This window comes from Castanea sativa, chromosome 6, assembly GCF_040712315.1.
Source record: "Castanea sativa cultivar Marrone di Chiusa Pesio chromosome 6, ASM4071231v1".
Lineage (NCBI taxonomy): Eukaryota > Viridiplantae > Streptophyta > Magnoliopsida > Fagales > Fagaceae > Castanea > Castanea sativa.
Window position 1 is genome coordinate 2,119,652 of NC_134018.1, and position 17,849 is coordinate 2,137,500.

Genomic DNA, 17,849 nt, shown 5'->3' on the forward strand with positions numbered 1-17,849 from the left:
TCAACACCAATATTTTACTATGCTATGCAAATCCAACGGTAGGAATTGGAATCTAAATTGGCGCATAAAGGTTACATGTCGTGTATCCATACTTTGATCGGTCTGCTCTCACAATCAAACCATCCAATTACACCCTAATTTCACCAATACCCATTCTTTACCCTGCTCTTCCATCCAATGGTTGGACTTTGAATTTAGTGTCATTTTCAAAATTGTCAACTTGTGGACCCATGCCCTGCAGGGCTGGCCTAAGGCCCCCACCATAAAAGGCTCAAAATTTTACTCATAAGAAAAAAGGCATTGTCCCCTATCATAAAAGGCTCAAAATTTTATAAAATTATGTATGTGTGCATGTGTATATGTATGTATTTATATATGTGTAGGTGTGTGTGTATATAATGGTAGGCATCTCATGGATCACACATAAGACTGATCAAGGTAGCCCTCACACATTGAGATTTTTATTTTATCTCAACATTAACTCTTGCTAGTCATGGGTTTTTTAAAAAAGAATTTAAAGTAAGGACATTTTCTCCCTCTAAAATCAAAACCATTTATATCTAAGCATAACTAATGAAATAAAATTAAAAGTATTTAATTAAAATTTTTAAAAAATAATATCAACATTTGAATAAAAAAAAATCCTCATAAAAAATTCCATAATTTTAGAGTAAAAGAAAAAAAATGAAACTAAAAAATAAAAACTAAATCTATATATTTTTTTTTCTCTAGTTTTCTTGGCCACCGAAACGCACATAAATTGTTTTTTGGATTCTATATAATATACACAAATCAATGTTATTTACACCACGGAGCAATTCACCTAGGCCTAGACCAAGCAAACAATTCACCGATATCAGGTCTGGGAAGCCTTTATTATTTCTTGGGTGCTTGACTCCAAAGGGTAACTTCTTCAGTTGTTGGCAATGCTCAATGTTCAATTTTCAAGAAGGCACAATATGCTTCTTTGTCTATAATCAATGAAATTTGATCCATACAAATGTCTAGTTCGCAATTGCACTCCATTTTACGCTTCCGTTCCCAATATGAGCTCCAATAGATTAGATAGATTTTGGAAGGCTTAGAATGGATCATCACTCTACCCAGTCCAATAAATATATTAGTTTTTTTTTTTTTTGATAGGAAAATATATAAGTTGACTAGGTGTGAATGACTTGAAGGCATTTAGGTGTAGATGAAATGTGCTGTAAATCATTTATATCATCTTGGTTGATCAACTTAGTTTATTCAAAGAAATAAAAATAAATAAATAAATAAAAGTATTCATAATCCGTTGCCCACTTAGAAAAATTTTGCATAGCTTTCTGCTTTCTACGTAAATTCCAGATACCTTAAATGTGTCATATTGTTGAAGTGAGAATAGAAATACCTTGCTGATAATTAAACATTTAATTACTGAATGTTTTTATAATTTTTTTTCCCATCTGTTTATATAAACACTTCCAAAAAAATAAAATCTTAGCAATATCTTTAAATCCTAGAGCATTCTCTATCACTGGTACCAAAGTTTAGCATAGAGGTCCTAAAATTGGTCTAACCTAAAGCACCTAATCAAAGGGAATCAGTCCCAAATTCTAGAATTCCCAATAATAATAATCAATTACGAGGTGATTGCAATCGTACTGAGGAAAATAGAAACAACAACGAAAGCAAACTACTGGACACAATTACAAACATGTTACAAGAAAAACCACCGATTCTCTATATAGTCTGAAGAAAATAAATCCAACTTGTCCTTGCAGCTACAATTACATCTTCACCCTCCATCCAAGTTTGTACTCTGTAGACAAAGGCCAACAATTCCATAACTAAGTTGCATATAAAAATGATATAATAGGAATATTGAGAGATTCAAACGATTAAAGTGTCATATTAGGGGAAAGAGCATACTTACGGATTTGGACTAGCATCACTGAGTAGAACTTGATTGTTTACCTACCACAAATAGACAAACTTTGATTAGCAATGTAGAAGTTTACACTACCAAACAAGAAGTATGATCATTGAAAAATCTCTAGATTGAAATCTCAAACTAAATGCTTCAACAAAACTTTTTTTTTTTCCTTTCCCTTTTAGCATTCTATGATTCTATCTAAGAAAATCCTCCTAACTCCCTTTTTTTTTTTTTGACAGACTTTACTTCTTTAATACTTGTTTTTTTTTGGTACAGATATTGTATGGTACTATTTCCAGCACCTATCCAATGCTTGTCAGTTGTCAAAAACATAAGTGCAATTTCAGCATAAGATGATAATAAAGGGCAACCATTTCATTTTATGCTAGGACTCAACATCGCAACTCTTGTAGCGTTGTTCACCAGGAAGAAAAACAATACATACGCAACCAATAAATAAATTAAAAATTCAACCCACTCTAAAGCCAAATTTTAGCAAAATTTCACTAACCTTTCTCAATGGAAGTATCCATATTGCTGCTATCGTTGGTGTTGTGATCATCATTTTGGATGATTATTTGTGACCTTGACCTCTCCAAATGCTTGGAACGGAGGCGACGTGAGTCATAGCTGCCATGTTGTGTGCCAACCCTGTAAGTTAGATAAAGGGCTGGTATGTGTTCAACGATCCAGTAACAGGGTCCGACCTCATAATTTAAACTATCTTCGAATTCTTTGGACATATCATAAAATCGCAACCTTTTGAGGTTTCTTAGATGGTGAATTCCAAAGGGCACCTCCTTTAATTTTGGACTAGGCCCAAACTCAAGGTTTTCAAGAAGGTGCAATGCTCCTTCATCTATAATCAACGATTTCAATTCATCCAAGTACCTAAGCGTTAGTTTCCGAAGTTTTGGAAACCCTCCAGTCCTAAAATGCAATTGCTCTCCACTATATGCCTGCTGTGAGATGTCAAGCTCCAATAAGTTAGGTAGATTTTGAAGGGCTTTCAATGGGTCTTCATTCAACCTTGACCAAAAAATCCTTAATCTGACAAGATTTTGAAGTCTTGGAATCCAACCCGGTAACTTCTCTAAACACGCCTTTAAGTAGATGCGCTGAAGAGATTGAGGTGGATATGAAACAGTTTGTAAATCAATTATTTCATCTTCGCTTATTGAGGTTATATCTAGAGATTGAAGGTGGCTCATCCTTTCAATAGAGATACACAAACTACTCATAGTTTCCTTTGAGAGGTTTTTCACTCCTAGCTTCCTCAATTGGCTCAATTGTCCCAACTCTTTAACGAAATCAACCCCTCCATGATTCAGCTCAACATGATACAACTTTTGCAAGTCCATTAAAGACCCAACCCCTTTTGGTATTTTTACCCCCTTTTCCTGAGTCAAACTAAATGTTATTTGATAGTTGCGATAGTAGGCTATAAAATGTCGCAACTTGCGAAGCTTGTTGATCTCTACTGGTATATCACACACTAGGGATTGCTTTAGATCTAAAGTCTCCAAATTTTGCAACTTTCCTATGGATTTTGGAAGCATTTTTACTTCGGTATTTCTGAAACTTAAATACCTTAAGTGAAATAAACCTCCCACATCTTCAGGAATGCAATCCAATGGAGCATCTTCAAAATCCATTATTTTCAAAAGCTTGAAATCAACAAAGAAAGTACTCATAAAGGACTTTGGCAATTCATCAAGATTGAACAATAAAAGAGAATGAATGTGTGCCTCCTCAAATCCCTTCAATACACTATATGAAACTCCATCTACTGACATACGTCGAGTTAGTCCTTCAAAGTTTGACTCTTGTTTTGACAAAACATGACAAAAATTCAAATCTTTCATCTTTTGAAGGACAATCTCACGAAAAAGATCATGGAGTCGGCATTGTCTAACTTTTCCATCAAAATTGACCTTTGATACTTGAACCAAGCTTCTGTGGATTAATTCAGTCAAGTATTCTTGTGCAATCTCCTCAAATGTTTTACCCTCCTTTGCTTTCACAAAACCTTCAGCTATCCATTGTCGAATCAATCTTACGCAGCTAATAGAATAGTCCTCTGGATACATACCAAGGTATAAGAAGCAAGATTTGAGGTTGTAAGGCAGGTCTTCAAAACTTAGGGATAGAATTTTACTAACACCTGCAAGATGAGGATTTATTCCTAACTCAAAGCCAAGGCTATCATGCAATTTTTCCCATTCAAAGAGAGTTTTGTCCTTGGTTGACAAAAGACCGCCTATAGCAACAATGGCAAGCGGTAATCCTTCACACTTCTCAAGAATGTCATGAGATGATTTCTCCAACATTAGGGGACAATGTCCTCCAAGTTCAAATTGGAACGCTCTTTTGCAAAAGAGCTCCCATGCCTTATTAGGTAGTAGTGGTTGCAAGTTGTGAACTTTAACATGTGAAGATTTTTTGCAAAAATTAGCAACATCCAACTTCCGTGTTGTGATCAATATCCTTGGACCTTTTGTATTATCAGGTAAAGCATGTTCTATCTCCCCCCAAAAATCAATTTCCCATACATCATCAAATACAACTGCATACCTTTTTCCTTGTAAATACTCCCTTGCTTTGCTAATTAGTGACGTCTTGTCTGCCGAGTCAATTCCCTCAAGAGGAAACTCCTTTCTTGCCTCACAAAATTGTTTTACCATCCTCCTTACTAGATCCATCACGTTGTATGACTGAGACACTGAGATCCAAGCATGACAATCAAAATTTTCTCTCATCATATGGTGATCATAAACTTTCTTGGCAAGAGTGGTCTTGCCCAGTCCCCCCATTCCCACCACTGAAACTACAGTACGGTAAGAGTGTCCTTTTATGAGCCAACCGATTAACTCATCTTTAGGAGATTCAATGCCCACAACGTCAACATCTTCAAGAAAAAGAGAAGCCATTCGAGGGTCTTGCCACCTAACATTCCGAGCACCACTGCTGCTTGATCCTTGACCAGTGGATTGGAAGCCGTATCTTTCACTTCTTGCCTTGATTTTCTGCACTGATGCTTTGATCTCTTGAATCTCACTTGCTATCTTATGGCGGGGTATTAATGTTTTGAGTGAATGAGTTGTTTTATGGACAAAACCAGTAAAACCACGCCGAAGAGGACCATGTTGTGCCACCTGAAGCAAGTATTGGTCGATGGCAACGTCTATGCGGAAAGCGACTTCTGTTAGTTGTTTCACCCATGTTTTGACACCCTCGCTCATGTCTTCTTCTGCTGCCGCTCTTGCATTTGCATCCTTGAGGAAGGACTGAATGCTCTCCAGTTCATATTTGATGTCAACAACTTCTCCATGGACGCCACCTAGAAGTTTGGCTTCTTCGTTCACCAAGGGTTTTAGCTTGTCGATAATAGAGAATACTATAGTTTCCGCCATATTGTTTCTCCTTACTCCTTGCAACCTTATATCATTGCTTCTGAATGTTGGTATTGGGCTCGTGTATTTTGTAGATCTTTGAAATTTGAAGTTCACTAACTACATCTCAGTGTGAGCCAGCACCTTGAGATCTGCAACGATCAACTTGTCTTGCTCGATCAATTTCCAAATTCAACATGCTGCTGGTATGGACTATGGAGCCCGGCAAAGCTAGCTATCGATTTGGGCTTGCGGACTTGTTCTTGGTTTAATCCAGGAAGCAACCTCTTCTGTTTCTAAATTGGACAAAGCTCCTTCTAAATTAATGGGTGGCGTGTGCAAGAGAAAAAATAACAAAAAATAAATAAATAAAGGGGAAAAATTTTCCTTTCACACACAAAAATCAACCTACAATCCACTAACCATTCTTCATTTTATTAAAATAAGAATTTTTCCATTCACACACAAAAATCAACCTACAATCCACTAACCATTTTTCATTTTATTAAAAATGCTATAGTGAGACTTTACCCAAGAAAAGAAAAAGGATCATTGTAGGTATTTTATTTATGCTAATACTGTAAATTAATGCCACGAACTTAAAATAATAATAAAAATAAAATAAAATAAACACAAAAACTATCTTTTAAACCCTATAAGTTAGGGTTGTAACAAATTGAATTTTATATTTTCAAAATTAATACATTGAACATTTCCTAAAAAAAAAAAAATTAAACAAAAAATAAGATATTGTTTTTAGAATAATATATTAATTAAACCTCCAATTTTCAAATTTGACAAATTTAATGTAACTTTCAAAAAGTCACGTTGAACCACATACCATTTAAGTATGTTAATCATGTACATGTGGGTCAGCGAGGCAATGTTTAATAAACCATGCTCTTTTCTTGTGGGTCGCCTCCTCCTACCCACTGAATTTAACGTGGGCGACCAGGGAAAGATAAAAAATTTACCATATATAACTACTCCATTTGTCTTTTTCATCAAGTGTGGTTATTTTATGAAATATTATGGAGTAATATGAGGAACAAATCTTGAACATTGCAAATGTGATGTGTAGGAATCTTGCTAGAGATTACAATTACAGGGTAAAAGTCAATCTTGCCCTGTGTGAGAATTTGTGAAAGAGAACTCTGATTGCATTAATTAGAAAATGATTGTACAAGAGCTATTTTATACAAGAGCTGAAGCAAAAACAAACTCCTAACAAAATCCAGATTACACGTGTACATGTATAAATAACTACTAAACTACAGAAATGCACTAATCCTAAACTACAACTGATGCAATCTTCCACTCCTCTGTTTTGGACCCCTGCCTCTCTGCCTGAAAGTTTGTCTCTGTATGTCTCCGTGCTTGTTCATCTTAGCTTGCAACATTAGACTTGCCCTTCTGATACCCTGTGGGAGTTGTCAAATAAAATTTCAAATCAAAGAAGTAACAATTGGTCTTGGACTTTGTCTTCGGGCATTACTTAGAACATATAATACCTTCTCGCAAGTTGCGAAAAGGAGGAAGTGAATATAATTGATACTATTATACACTATAAGATTAGTTTAAACCATAACTAATTACCCTTCGATCAGCTAATACTTTTTTCTGTTCCTAACATGTACATCTAGGGTTCGACTCCTCCTCTCTTAAGGTATGCTTACATTATATTCTTATGAAATAATTATATTATACTTTCCCAAGCATCGCATAGGTTTGCAAGAAAGATCAAAACCACATAGAACAATTCATAGAAGTTCAAATCTTTTCACAAAACAAAATAAATTTACGAGGTGATTCCATTCATAATTAGGAAAATAGTAACACCACCCAACCCGTGATTTCTCTAGTTTTGTGAATTTAAATGGGGGGTAGAGTGAAGGTGATAATGATCAAACTTAGGATTTTATGTTCTAATACCACGTTAAATTATTGATTGTTTCAAAAGTTTAAACTATTGGGATATGGTAAATTTAATCATTTAGCTAATACTTCTAAATGATACCATGCTAAATTACCAATTATCCCAAAAGCTTAAACTATTGGGATATAGTAAATTTAATCATTAAACACATATTTCTATCACTCCTCCTCACGTGTAGGCTAAAATTACCTTTTGATAGGTAAGGCCCAACATGTGGGAATTTAAAGAGCAATAGTTGATTGAAGAAAGAGATCAAAACCACATAGACAACAATTCAAAAATTTTCAAATCGTTGTACAAAATAAACAAAACAATTACAGGTGATTGCAACTGCAATTGTACTTAGGAAAATAGCAACACCAATAAACCCATGATTGTGACAAAACAACCACATATTTGGGCTGCAACAATGAGCATCACACTAGAAGAGACAACTGCAAACATAAAGAAGTAAATCCATGGAATAAAACATAAAAAATTTAGCCCAACCTCTCCTAACAAAAACAATTGATTGTTTACCTACCACAACTTTGTCAAACTATGGTTAGTAATGAAGAAGTTTACACTCCCAAAAAAATAATATATATATATATATATATATATATATATATATATATATATATATATATATCACTAAAAATCTCAAAAGTGAATCTCAAAGTGGATTCTTCAAATTTTCACATAGTGCAATTCAAGCGTAATATGAATAACCAGCAAAATCCAAATTAACATACCATAAAGTGGTTGGTGGTGAATTACATCTTTCAACAAATCTATATTTATATAATAACTAATAGTCGAAACGTTTGACTTTTTGTTGACCATTTCTCATTACGGCACGTGGTTACATAAATTACTAACACATCTACGTTATAGAAAATCTGAAACATTGTATCTTCTTATTTGACCACTTAAGCAAACTGGTTCAGTGAAATTTTTACCACCTGTTGGTGTTGGTGTTGGTGTTGCCTGTAGTAAATTAAATACACAACGTTTTCTCTTGGGTAGCAGTTACAAAAGATCAAATAAACACTTCTTTTCTTATATCTATACTCCTCTCTCCTTCTCTCTGACTTTTATTTCCAGTGGGTAACTGTGAAACAATTTCTCCAAATCCTTTAAATCGAAACTTTCCGTATCTATTCATTGTATGTCATCGAGAAGAAAATTGCATAGGGAGAGAAAGAAAGAGAGAAATCCGTGGCCACATCCCACCACCCTCATATTGTCGGAACCAAACCACAACTGGTAAAGGTATTTAAAATAGACAAAAACTTAGGCGTTAAAATAAGATTTAGATTTGGTTATTTAGGTTTGATTAATCTAATGTTGTCTACGATAAAGTTTGAGACTGCCCTACAGTTTGATTAATCATGGGTGAGATGGCTCCTAAGGTTTGGTTAAGAGGCAGTTGAACGACATGAGGATATAGGCGTCAAGCCTCCTAAGGTATGTCTTTCCTTCTTTTTATCTCTAATTTACAATATAAAAGGCTTTAAAAATAGTTACGCTTTTGGAATCTGGACATTCGTAATGGATTTATGTGTTTATGCTTTTGAGATTTTGAGATTTTTATGATTGTTTACATAGTTGGCCTTTTTACACTTCTTTCATGTCCCGTTTAAAGTTAATTAATCACATTGAAGAAGTGTCTTTGTTGTTGTCTAGGCTCTATTTATCTTTAAAAAGCATACTCTTTTTTAAGTTGTTGTCCTTTTTTGTTCGTATCTGCATTAGTTTATTGGCTTTGGTTGTTTGAAGCAACATATGATGATTTGTTCACTATGTGTTCCATGTTTTGTTACAGATGGACACTATCATAGAAAAATGTACCTATTCATTTGGCCTCTTAAGCAAACTGTTTCAGTACTATTTTTACCACTATTGTTGTAGAGTTTCATCATTCCAATGAGTAGTTATGAATTTTACACCGTTCCATATAAATTTCACTTTATATTTCTTTGGAAAAAAAACCTAAAAATTTAGTTCATTCTTCATACTCTCTCTCTCTCTCTCTTTATAGTGAGCTTTTTGTTTTTACAATTTTTTTTTAGTTTTTTTATTCAAGTTATTGAGTCATATTCAAATAGTAGAAAAGCTATAATCATGGATTATTCTTTTGAGGGTAATATATCCTTCTTTTTATTGTATTTTTCTATTTGCATAATTATATATATATATATATATATTTCAATGCTTTTGAAGCTTTGAATCTTCTGAATTTTTAATTTTTTTTGGCCTTTTGGAAGTTTTAACATCTTAAATTTTGTGTTCATTTTTTCCATTATCTGAAACTTTCTAGAAGATTTCAATGATCTTTATCTTATATTTCTATTCCTAGCTTTTTTTCCATATTTTTATTTTTCATCATCCGTGTTTATCAATCTTTTTTTTTTTTTCGTATTTTTACTTTCATAGCATATGTACGTGTTGACATGGGTTTTGTTCATATTGGTTTCAAAGTTTATTTCATGTGCTATCTCTTGGCTTATATCATAGATTGTAATATATTTATTCATCAAACTGTTTGGTTGATTTTTTTTTCGAAGTTGTTTTCAGCATTGGACATTATCTTGAAGCATGCATGTTGGTATCATATATTTAAATAATGTCAAGTTGATAATAATAATGATTATATATATATATATATATATATATATATATAGTTTAATAAATATCTGAAAAGTATAGCTATTAACTAATGTTTTAGCTATATGGTTTTGTTTTACAAATTCAATTTCGGTGTTGTAGTAAAATAAACCAAGATTAAATTATATATTGTACTTAATACCTTTCCCGTGCATCGCACGGGTTAGCGACTAGTATTACTAAAAGTTGAAACCTAGCATTGAATGTTGTTACGCTCACATTAAACCACGTTAGCAGCCATGTCATTTCCATAATTTTTTTTTTTGTATTTTCCCAACAATTTAAAAATAGATTTTATCAATTTTAAAATAATAAAATAAATCTCACCTCTATCTTCACCATAAAACCCACTTCCTATTAAATTAATTCTCATCACTATCTCCACCATAAAGCTCATTTATTAATTTCCACCACTATCTCCACCATAATTCCCACCACTATATCTATATATCTATATATCTATATCTATATTTACATCAATTTCTCTCTTCATCTTTGCCAAAACCTACTGTTTCAAACTCAATCTAATTCTCACTAGCATTTTCCCTTAAAAACCAACAAATACAATGTTCTGGCTTTAGGAAGTTACAAATCTCACCTCTATTTCCACCATAAAGCCTACTTCATATTAATTTAATTCCCACCACTATCTCCACCACCTCCACCATAAAGCCCATTTATTAATTCTCGTCACTATCTCCACCATAATTCCCACCACTATATATCTTTATCTATATCAGTTTCTCTCTTCATCTTTGCCAAGACCTACAGTTTCAAACTCTTAATCTAATTCTCACTAGCATTTTCCCTTAAAAACCAACAAACACAACGTTCCGGCTTTAGGAAATTACAAATTTGTACCTTTCATATTCCTTCTCCCTCAACTTCTTTCTTCATCTCTCTCTACATTCTTCTCTCTATCCCTCTATCTAAAATGTCAAAGCAACCTTCTCTCATTCCACTATATCTATATATCTATATCTATATCTAAATCAATTTCTCTCTTCATCTTCACTAAAACCTAGAGTTTCAAACTCAATCTAATTCTCACTAGCATTTTCCCTTAAAACCAACAAACACAACGTTCCGGCTTTAGGAAGTTACAAATCTCACCTCTATCTCCACCATAAAGCCTACTTCATATTAATTTAATTCCCACCACTATCTCCACCATAATTCCCACCACTATATCTATATATCAATATCTTTATCTATATCAGTTTCTCTCTTCATCTTTACCAAAACCTATAGTTTCAAACTCTTAATCTAATTCTCGCTAGCATTTTCCCTTAAAAACCAACAAACACAATGTTCAGGCGTTAGGAAGTTACAAATTTGTACCTTTCATATTCCTTCTTCCTCAACTTCTTTCTTTATCTCTCTCTACATTCTTCTTTCTGTCCCTCTATCTAAAACCCCAAAGCAACATTCTCTCATTCTACAACCCTTCCTTCTTCTTACCTCTTGCCTTTCTTAGAATCTAACAATGATGAAGAAGCATGCTGGTTGAATCCAAATTGTTTAAATTGGAGCTATTGACAATGGTGTTGTTGAAGGCGAGAGTGGCCTTGATGATCGCCTCCTAGGCTGTTCATTTTTCCAACCCAGAAGACTGAGTCGTCTTGCACAATGATTAAAAGGCTTCCCAACAGGTTTATAACTCCAAAGATCAAACCTTTTTTTTTTTTGGTGGTTTTTGTTGAAATTTATTATATGAATGAAATGTTTTATTTCTGAACATGGGATTTGAAGAATTTTTACTTATTTTGTAGTATTACCTAAAGACCAATTAGTGGAAATGCAAATCGAAACATATGGGATGAATAGAAAGAAGTTTTCTTTTTTTTGGATCAAGAAATGGATGTGTGAATATATATGGAGACTATGGCGATAATTAGTTGGTTGATAAATCTTTAATTTGCAAATAATTTGGAGGCCATGCTTAGCAATTTGTTATATTTAAAGTTGTTTTAATATGTGGTTAAATGGTATCCTTTACTTTGAAGCAAACTGGTTGTATTAGTTAGTGATTATTTAGAGTTTTGTTGTTACATTTGAATTATGCATCAATTCATAATTTCTGTGCTACTATTTAAACCCCTGCTTTGAACTTGGATAAATTTCATAGTGCTACATGTGCACAAATAGTTTGATAAAATTCTTAAGTGATGTTTCATTGGCCTTTTTTAAAAATGGCATTTTTCATACAATATAACAAAAGTTGTCAACAAAATTTTTTTTTTTTTTTGGATTATGTATCTCCAACTTAAAATGAATTACTGGCTTTTGTGGATATTCAACAATAAAATTTCATCTTTCTATTTCAAATACTAATCTCTAATAATACAAAATAAATTCTCTGACCAAAACATCCAATCACCATAAAAGAAATTATTACGAGCAACGCGCGGGTCCGCAATTAGTGCAAAATAAAAAGGACAATGTGCTTTTTACGATAAAAATCTATGACTCAACTTCCATGACATTATTCGTCAGGAAAAGTCGAAAACCCAAGCCAAAAAATGAAAAAAAAAATTACCAAGTAATAACTCAACAAAAAATGAAAAAAATAATAATAATAAAGCAATAACTAATGGTGGGTATCAAAATCCAAACATATTACAAATATCATAGAAGAAATTAAATCATAGTACCGAAATCCAAACGAATTGATGATATTATTTTCTTTTTTGACAACAAACCAATTATTGATTATTATTATTATTATTATTATTATTATTATTATTATTATTATTATTTTGTTGGCTCAGTAGTAACTAATAAATGAGAGATAGCAAAACCAGAAAGGGCATAATTCAAAGATGTTCATATCCTTTCACAGGATAAACAAACAGTTACAAGCTATTACAACAGTAGGGGAGGTAGGGTGGGTAACAAGGAAGTCCTTAATTAATTGTGGCAAACACAGCCACTTATTCTGGGTAACAAGAAGCAGAACAAAACATACAAATACTAGCATTTGAGAAGAAAAGCCACAAATCCATCCAACAGAAGCATTAATATTTCCACTCTCCGTTCACTTCAGTCGCTAGATGAAGTCCAACAATTATTCCGAAACTAAGAATGATCCAATAGAAATTGATATAGAAAGATTCAACAAAGAGGATCACAAGAAAAAATGGTGCTACCAACAGATTTACCAATTGGCATCACTATGTAGAAATTATTTGTTTACCTACACAAATGAAAAAAGTTTAATTAGTATTGGAATAATTTAATGCAACAAAAAAGGAAGTATCCTTAAGGCATTGTTCCCAATATTTTTTTTTTCCTTCAAAAAACAAAAAAAGCATAAATCTCACTAAAATTCAAAAAATGATTTTAGCTACATTTCACTAACCTTTATCATCTGAAGCATTGATATCATCCCCATTATTGTTGTTGGTATCATCAGCCTCGTTGATTGTTGTCCCTTTTGATCTCTCCAAATACTTAGAACTGAGATTGTGGGTCTCATAGCCAAAAATACCTTTGCAAACCTTGTGACGGAGGAAGATGAATGGTACATGCTCAATGATCCAATAATGTGACCCTTGCTTTGGATCCAAAATTTGTTCGAATTCGCTTGGCATATCTGTAAATATCAGTTCGCTAAGGTTTCTCAGGTGTTGGACACCAGAGGGTACCTCCATTAGTTGTGGACAACGTTCAATGCTCAATTTTTCAAGAAGGGGTAACGCTTCTTGGTATATATTCAATGAAATCAATTCAGTCAAATCTGAGAGCCCTAGCACTTTGAGTTTTGGAAATCCTCCTTTCCTAATTTGCAATTGCTCTCCATTATATGCTTCCATTTCCAGTATGAGCTCCGCTAGATTAGGAAGATTTTGAAAGGCTTTGAGTGGATCGTCACTTAACCTTGTCCAATAAAAGTTTATTGAGACTAGGTGTTGAAGTTCTGAAATCCAGTCCGGCAACTTTGCTAAACGCCCCTTCATGGAGAGTTTTCAAAGACATTTAGGTGGAGATGAAATCGGCTGTAAATCAACAACCTCATCTTCGTTGATCAAGCTTACATATAGATCTGTTAAGCTGTTCATGTTCTCAATAGAGGTACATAAGGCCCTTCCAGTCTCCCTAGTCAGGTTTACCAAGCCTAGATCCTTCAATTGGCTCAACTTTCTCAAATCTTCAACCAATTTGACCCCTCCAAGATTTGTGTCCACGTACCGTAGGTTTCCCAGTGCCTTTAAGCATCCAATGCTCCCATGTATTTTAACCCCTCTTAAAATATTAAGACTGATATCCATGTTGTCATCAAAATAGTAGGCTAAAAGACACCGTAGCTTATGAAGCCTATTGATCGCAAAAGGTACCTCCTGTATTAGGGTTTGTTCCAAAGACAAAGTCTCCAAATTCTGCAGCTTTACAATGGATTTTGGAAGTCTTTACTTTTGTACCATTCAAGTTTTAATACTTTAAATGAAATAAATTCCCCACATCTTCTGGAAAATGATCCAATGGAGTACTCTCAAAACCCAATACTTTCATAAGCTTGAAATTTTTTAAAAATGAACTCATAAGGACTCGTGCAATTCATCAATATTGAAGAATAAAAGAGAATGGATGGGAGATTTCTTAAAGCTCTGCAATACGCCATATGAAACTCTATGTACTAACATACATCGTGTTGGTTCTTCATAACTTGACTCCCCTTTTGACAAAACATGACAAAAACCTAAATCTTCCATCTTTTGTAAGATGATCTCATGCAATAGGTCATGGATTCCACACACTATAACTTCTCCACCAACATTAACCTCTAATACTTGAACCAAGCTTTTGTCAATAAGCTCGGTCAAGTATTCTTTGCCGATCTCTTCCAATGTTTTATCCTTTATTTCATTGACAAAGCCTTCAGCTATCCATTGTTGAATCAATGTTCTACACAAAATGCGAAAATTCTCTAGATACGTGCCATAAGAGACAAGATTTAAGATGGTGTGGTAAGTCTTCATAACTTAAGGATAGAACTTTGTGGACACCAACAAGATGGGGATTTGTTCCTGACTCATAGGCAAGGTTGTCATGCAAGTTTCTCCATTCAAACAAGGTTTTGTGTTTGGTGGATAAAAGACCACCTATAGAAGTAATTGCTTGTTGTAATCCTTGGCATTTCTCAACAATTTCTTGAGACAATTCCTCTAACTCTAAGGGGCAATGTCCTCCAAAGTCATTTTGGAATGCTCTTGTGCAAAAGAGCTCCCATGCCTTCTTAGGAGGCAGTGGTTGTAACTAATGAACATAGACAGGACAAAATTTTTTGCAAAAATTAACAACTTTAAACTTACGTGTTGTGATAATTATTCTAGAAGCTTTGTTACTATCGGGTAAAACATGTTCTATATCCTCCCGAAAATCTATTTTTTGTATATCAACAAATACAACCACATACCTCTTTTGCTGCAAGTAATTCCTTAAGCTTAATATCAAGGACTCCTCATCCATTAAGTCCATTCCTGGAAGAGGACTCTTCATTTTGACCTCACAAAATTGCTTTATCATGCTCCTTAGTAGATCTTCAATGTTGTATGATTGAGAAACTGAGATCCAAGCTTGGCAATCAAAGTGTACTCTCACTGTTTGGTGGTTGTAGACTTTCTTAGCAAGAGTGGTCTTGCCTAGTCCCCCGATTCCCAATATCGAAAGCATAATGCGATGCAGCAGTCCTTTTACCAACCAGCTAGTCAAATTATCTCTATGAAATTCAATTCCCACAATGTCAGTATCATCAAGATAAAGGGAAGCTTTTCGAGGATTGTGCCACCTAACATTTGGAGCACAGCTACCCAATCCATGAACAATGGATTTGAAGTGATATCTTTTAGTCCTTTCCTTGATTTTCGAGGATCATGCATCATGCATCTCTTTATATGCATTGTTTTGTTTTTGTTTTTGATCTTACTTTTATGCTTTTGCTTTTGTATGTGTAAAAATCCAAAACCACATAAAAAGTGAAAAATTCAAAAAGTTTGATCGTGTATGTTTGAGCACATTTCACATGTGAGTTTGGCCTAGTACCTTCGTACTAATGGCGTAGTGCATTTACGAGCTTAACTTGTTTTGTATGCACATCTATCTTTGTGGGAAAAATCTTGAAATCTATGTGTGACTATTGTAAATCGATCTTCAAGCTTGTGATGAATGATTAGTCAATATTCTTGTTGGTCTTGATACATGCATAGACTTGTGCCTATATCTATGCTCACGTTTTTATGTTTTTGTTTATAGCTCATCAAATGTCAAATCTCGAAGAAAGATAATAAGCTGCAAAAGTCGTCGCACATACTAGTATTTGACTAGGAAAAAGGGAAAGCGACTTGTATTGAAATGTATGGTGCCTCAAAAAGCCAAAGGCTTACTCACAAAGATGAAATATCAAAAAGTTCAAGCATCGATCTCAAAATGAGATTTATTTGTTCAAAAATAATCAAATGTTATGATTTGTAAAGAAGCCAAATGAAAAGCTTTAAAGATATGTAATCATTTTCTTGTGGGAGATCATATATGTTCATTTCTATAATTGAGATAGTCCACTTGACTTAGTACTAGTTGTGTATGACTTGATTGAATTGATCATTGAAGTTTCACTTTAGACTAAGGACTATTCCATACTTGATCCACACACATAACACACAAGTTTAATGTTCAATGAATGCCTATTTCATTTGTGTTTGTACATGTTCAAATGTAATGTGTGTGCGTTCAACCATATGTGGATTAAACCAAAAAGATTTTTGTTCTTTATGTTTGCTTTTGGAAGTGATTTGTATCATTCATGTATTTCAAAGTTTTTCAAGTTGTTTTTGTGTGAAACACATGTGTTTTGGGTGTTTTCGTGACTTATTTCATGTATAAGCTCAATTGGGAGTTAAATGGTCCAATTCCCAAGTTTTTCAATCTTTGACAGAGACTTTCGCGACTGCTTCACAAGTAAAGCTTACCAGCGAAATACCAGCGAAATTTTGCAAATATGTAATCAGCGAAAATTCCCAGCTTCCCACAAAAATCATCAGATCAGCTTTTAAAAGGGTATTCCGTGGGACATTTGTTTTAAATGTCTCCCATCTTCTCCCAAACCCCTATGATGCGAACCTCAATCGACACGCTTTGAGACCCAACAAAAATATTGGAATATTTAACTCAGGAAAGCTAAAAAATCAGATTTATGATAGAAACCCTGACCCAACGTTTATAAGAGAAACGCGAACCAAAGGTATAAGTTGACCTTGACCCAATGATTATAAAGAATCACGAACCAAAGGTATAAAGTTTGAACGCCACAAGGAAGAATCCTTGATAAGTTCACAGTTCTTGAAGAACCAAAAGAGAGCAAAGCCTCACCTTTTCTAAATTTTATTCAATAAATTTCTAAAAAAACGTTTACAGACTTCAAGGCCTATTTAAGGACTCCACGAAACTTGACAGACAAGAAAATATATTCTAAAATAACTCCTAATTGATACCTTACCATATCAGGAATCAAGTTTGACCTAAAAAGCATTAAATGCACCTAAAAACAAGAAAAATACCTAAAAAAACGTACTAAATAACAAAACCCTAAATAAAATTTGATTTGGTCTAAAATTAGCAGATCCAAAATAGGAAAAAATCTGCCTTAACTGATATAGAGCTGGAAAGTCAATCTGCCATTGATTCATGCCATAAATCACTCCCAATTAAGCCAGATCAGCCCTAAATAGCTTGAATTAAATTTATTACGCTTTCATCTTCCTTTGGGCCAAGCTTGGAATGTCCTATATTAGAATCAGCCCATTAAGTGCTTCTTTGATCTTCTTGGATCTTGCTCTTGTAATAGGCCCAACTGGAACATGCAATGGATCCTTGAATACTTGTTGATTCTCATCATTCCCCCTCTCTTCAAAAGAATTCGTCCTCGAATCGTCACCTACATCAAAAGGAGAAAGATCAGAAA

The 17,849-nt window shown here is 33.8% G+C and overlaps 1 protein-coding gene and 1 pseudogene across 2 annotated transcripts; both read right to left on the reverse strand.

Moving 5' to 3' along the window:
- Positions 1-1,461: 1,461 nt before the first annotated feature.
- On the reverse strand, positions 1,462-5,558 carry LOC142641093 (disease resistance protein RPM1-like). Of its 2 annotated transcripts, none has more exons than XM_075815474.1 (3): positions 2,427-5,558; positions 1,916-1,956; positions 1,462-1,801 (listed from the first exon to the last, which is right to left on the reverse strand). In XM_075815474.1, exons 1-2 carry the CDS (start codon positions 5,326-5,328, stop codon positions 1,931-1,933), a joined length of 2,928 nt encoding a protein of 975 aa, XP_075671589.1. In that variant the 5' UTR covers positions 5,329-5,558; the 3' UTR covers positions 1,462-1,801; positions 1,916-1,930. The 2 variants fall into 2 exon arrangements, with proteins under 2 accessions (XP_075671589.1, XP_075671590.1); XM_075815475.1 differs by having other exon boundaries at positions 1,912-1,956.
- Positions 5,559-12,706: 7,148 nt separating this feature from the next.
- On the reverse strand, positions 12,707-15,754 carry LOC142638659 (disease resistance protein RPM1-like; annotated as a pseudogene).
- Between the last annotated feature and the right edge of the window lie 2,095 nt (positions 15,755-17,849).

What these genes read in the sequence shown, in the direction of transcription:
- LOC142641093 (XM_075815474.1), bottom strand. Translation starts at nt 5,328, where the DNA reads ATGGCGGAAACTATAGTATTCTCTATTATCGACAAGCTAAAACCCTTG. An exon ending in GGATACTTCCATTGAGAAAG is followed by an intron (nt 1,957 to 2,426) that starts GTTAGTGAAATT and finishes TATTTGTGGTAG; the next exon opens with GTAAACAATCAAGTTCTACT.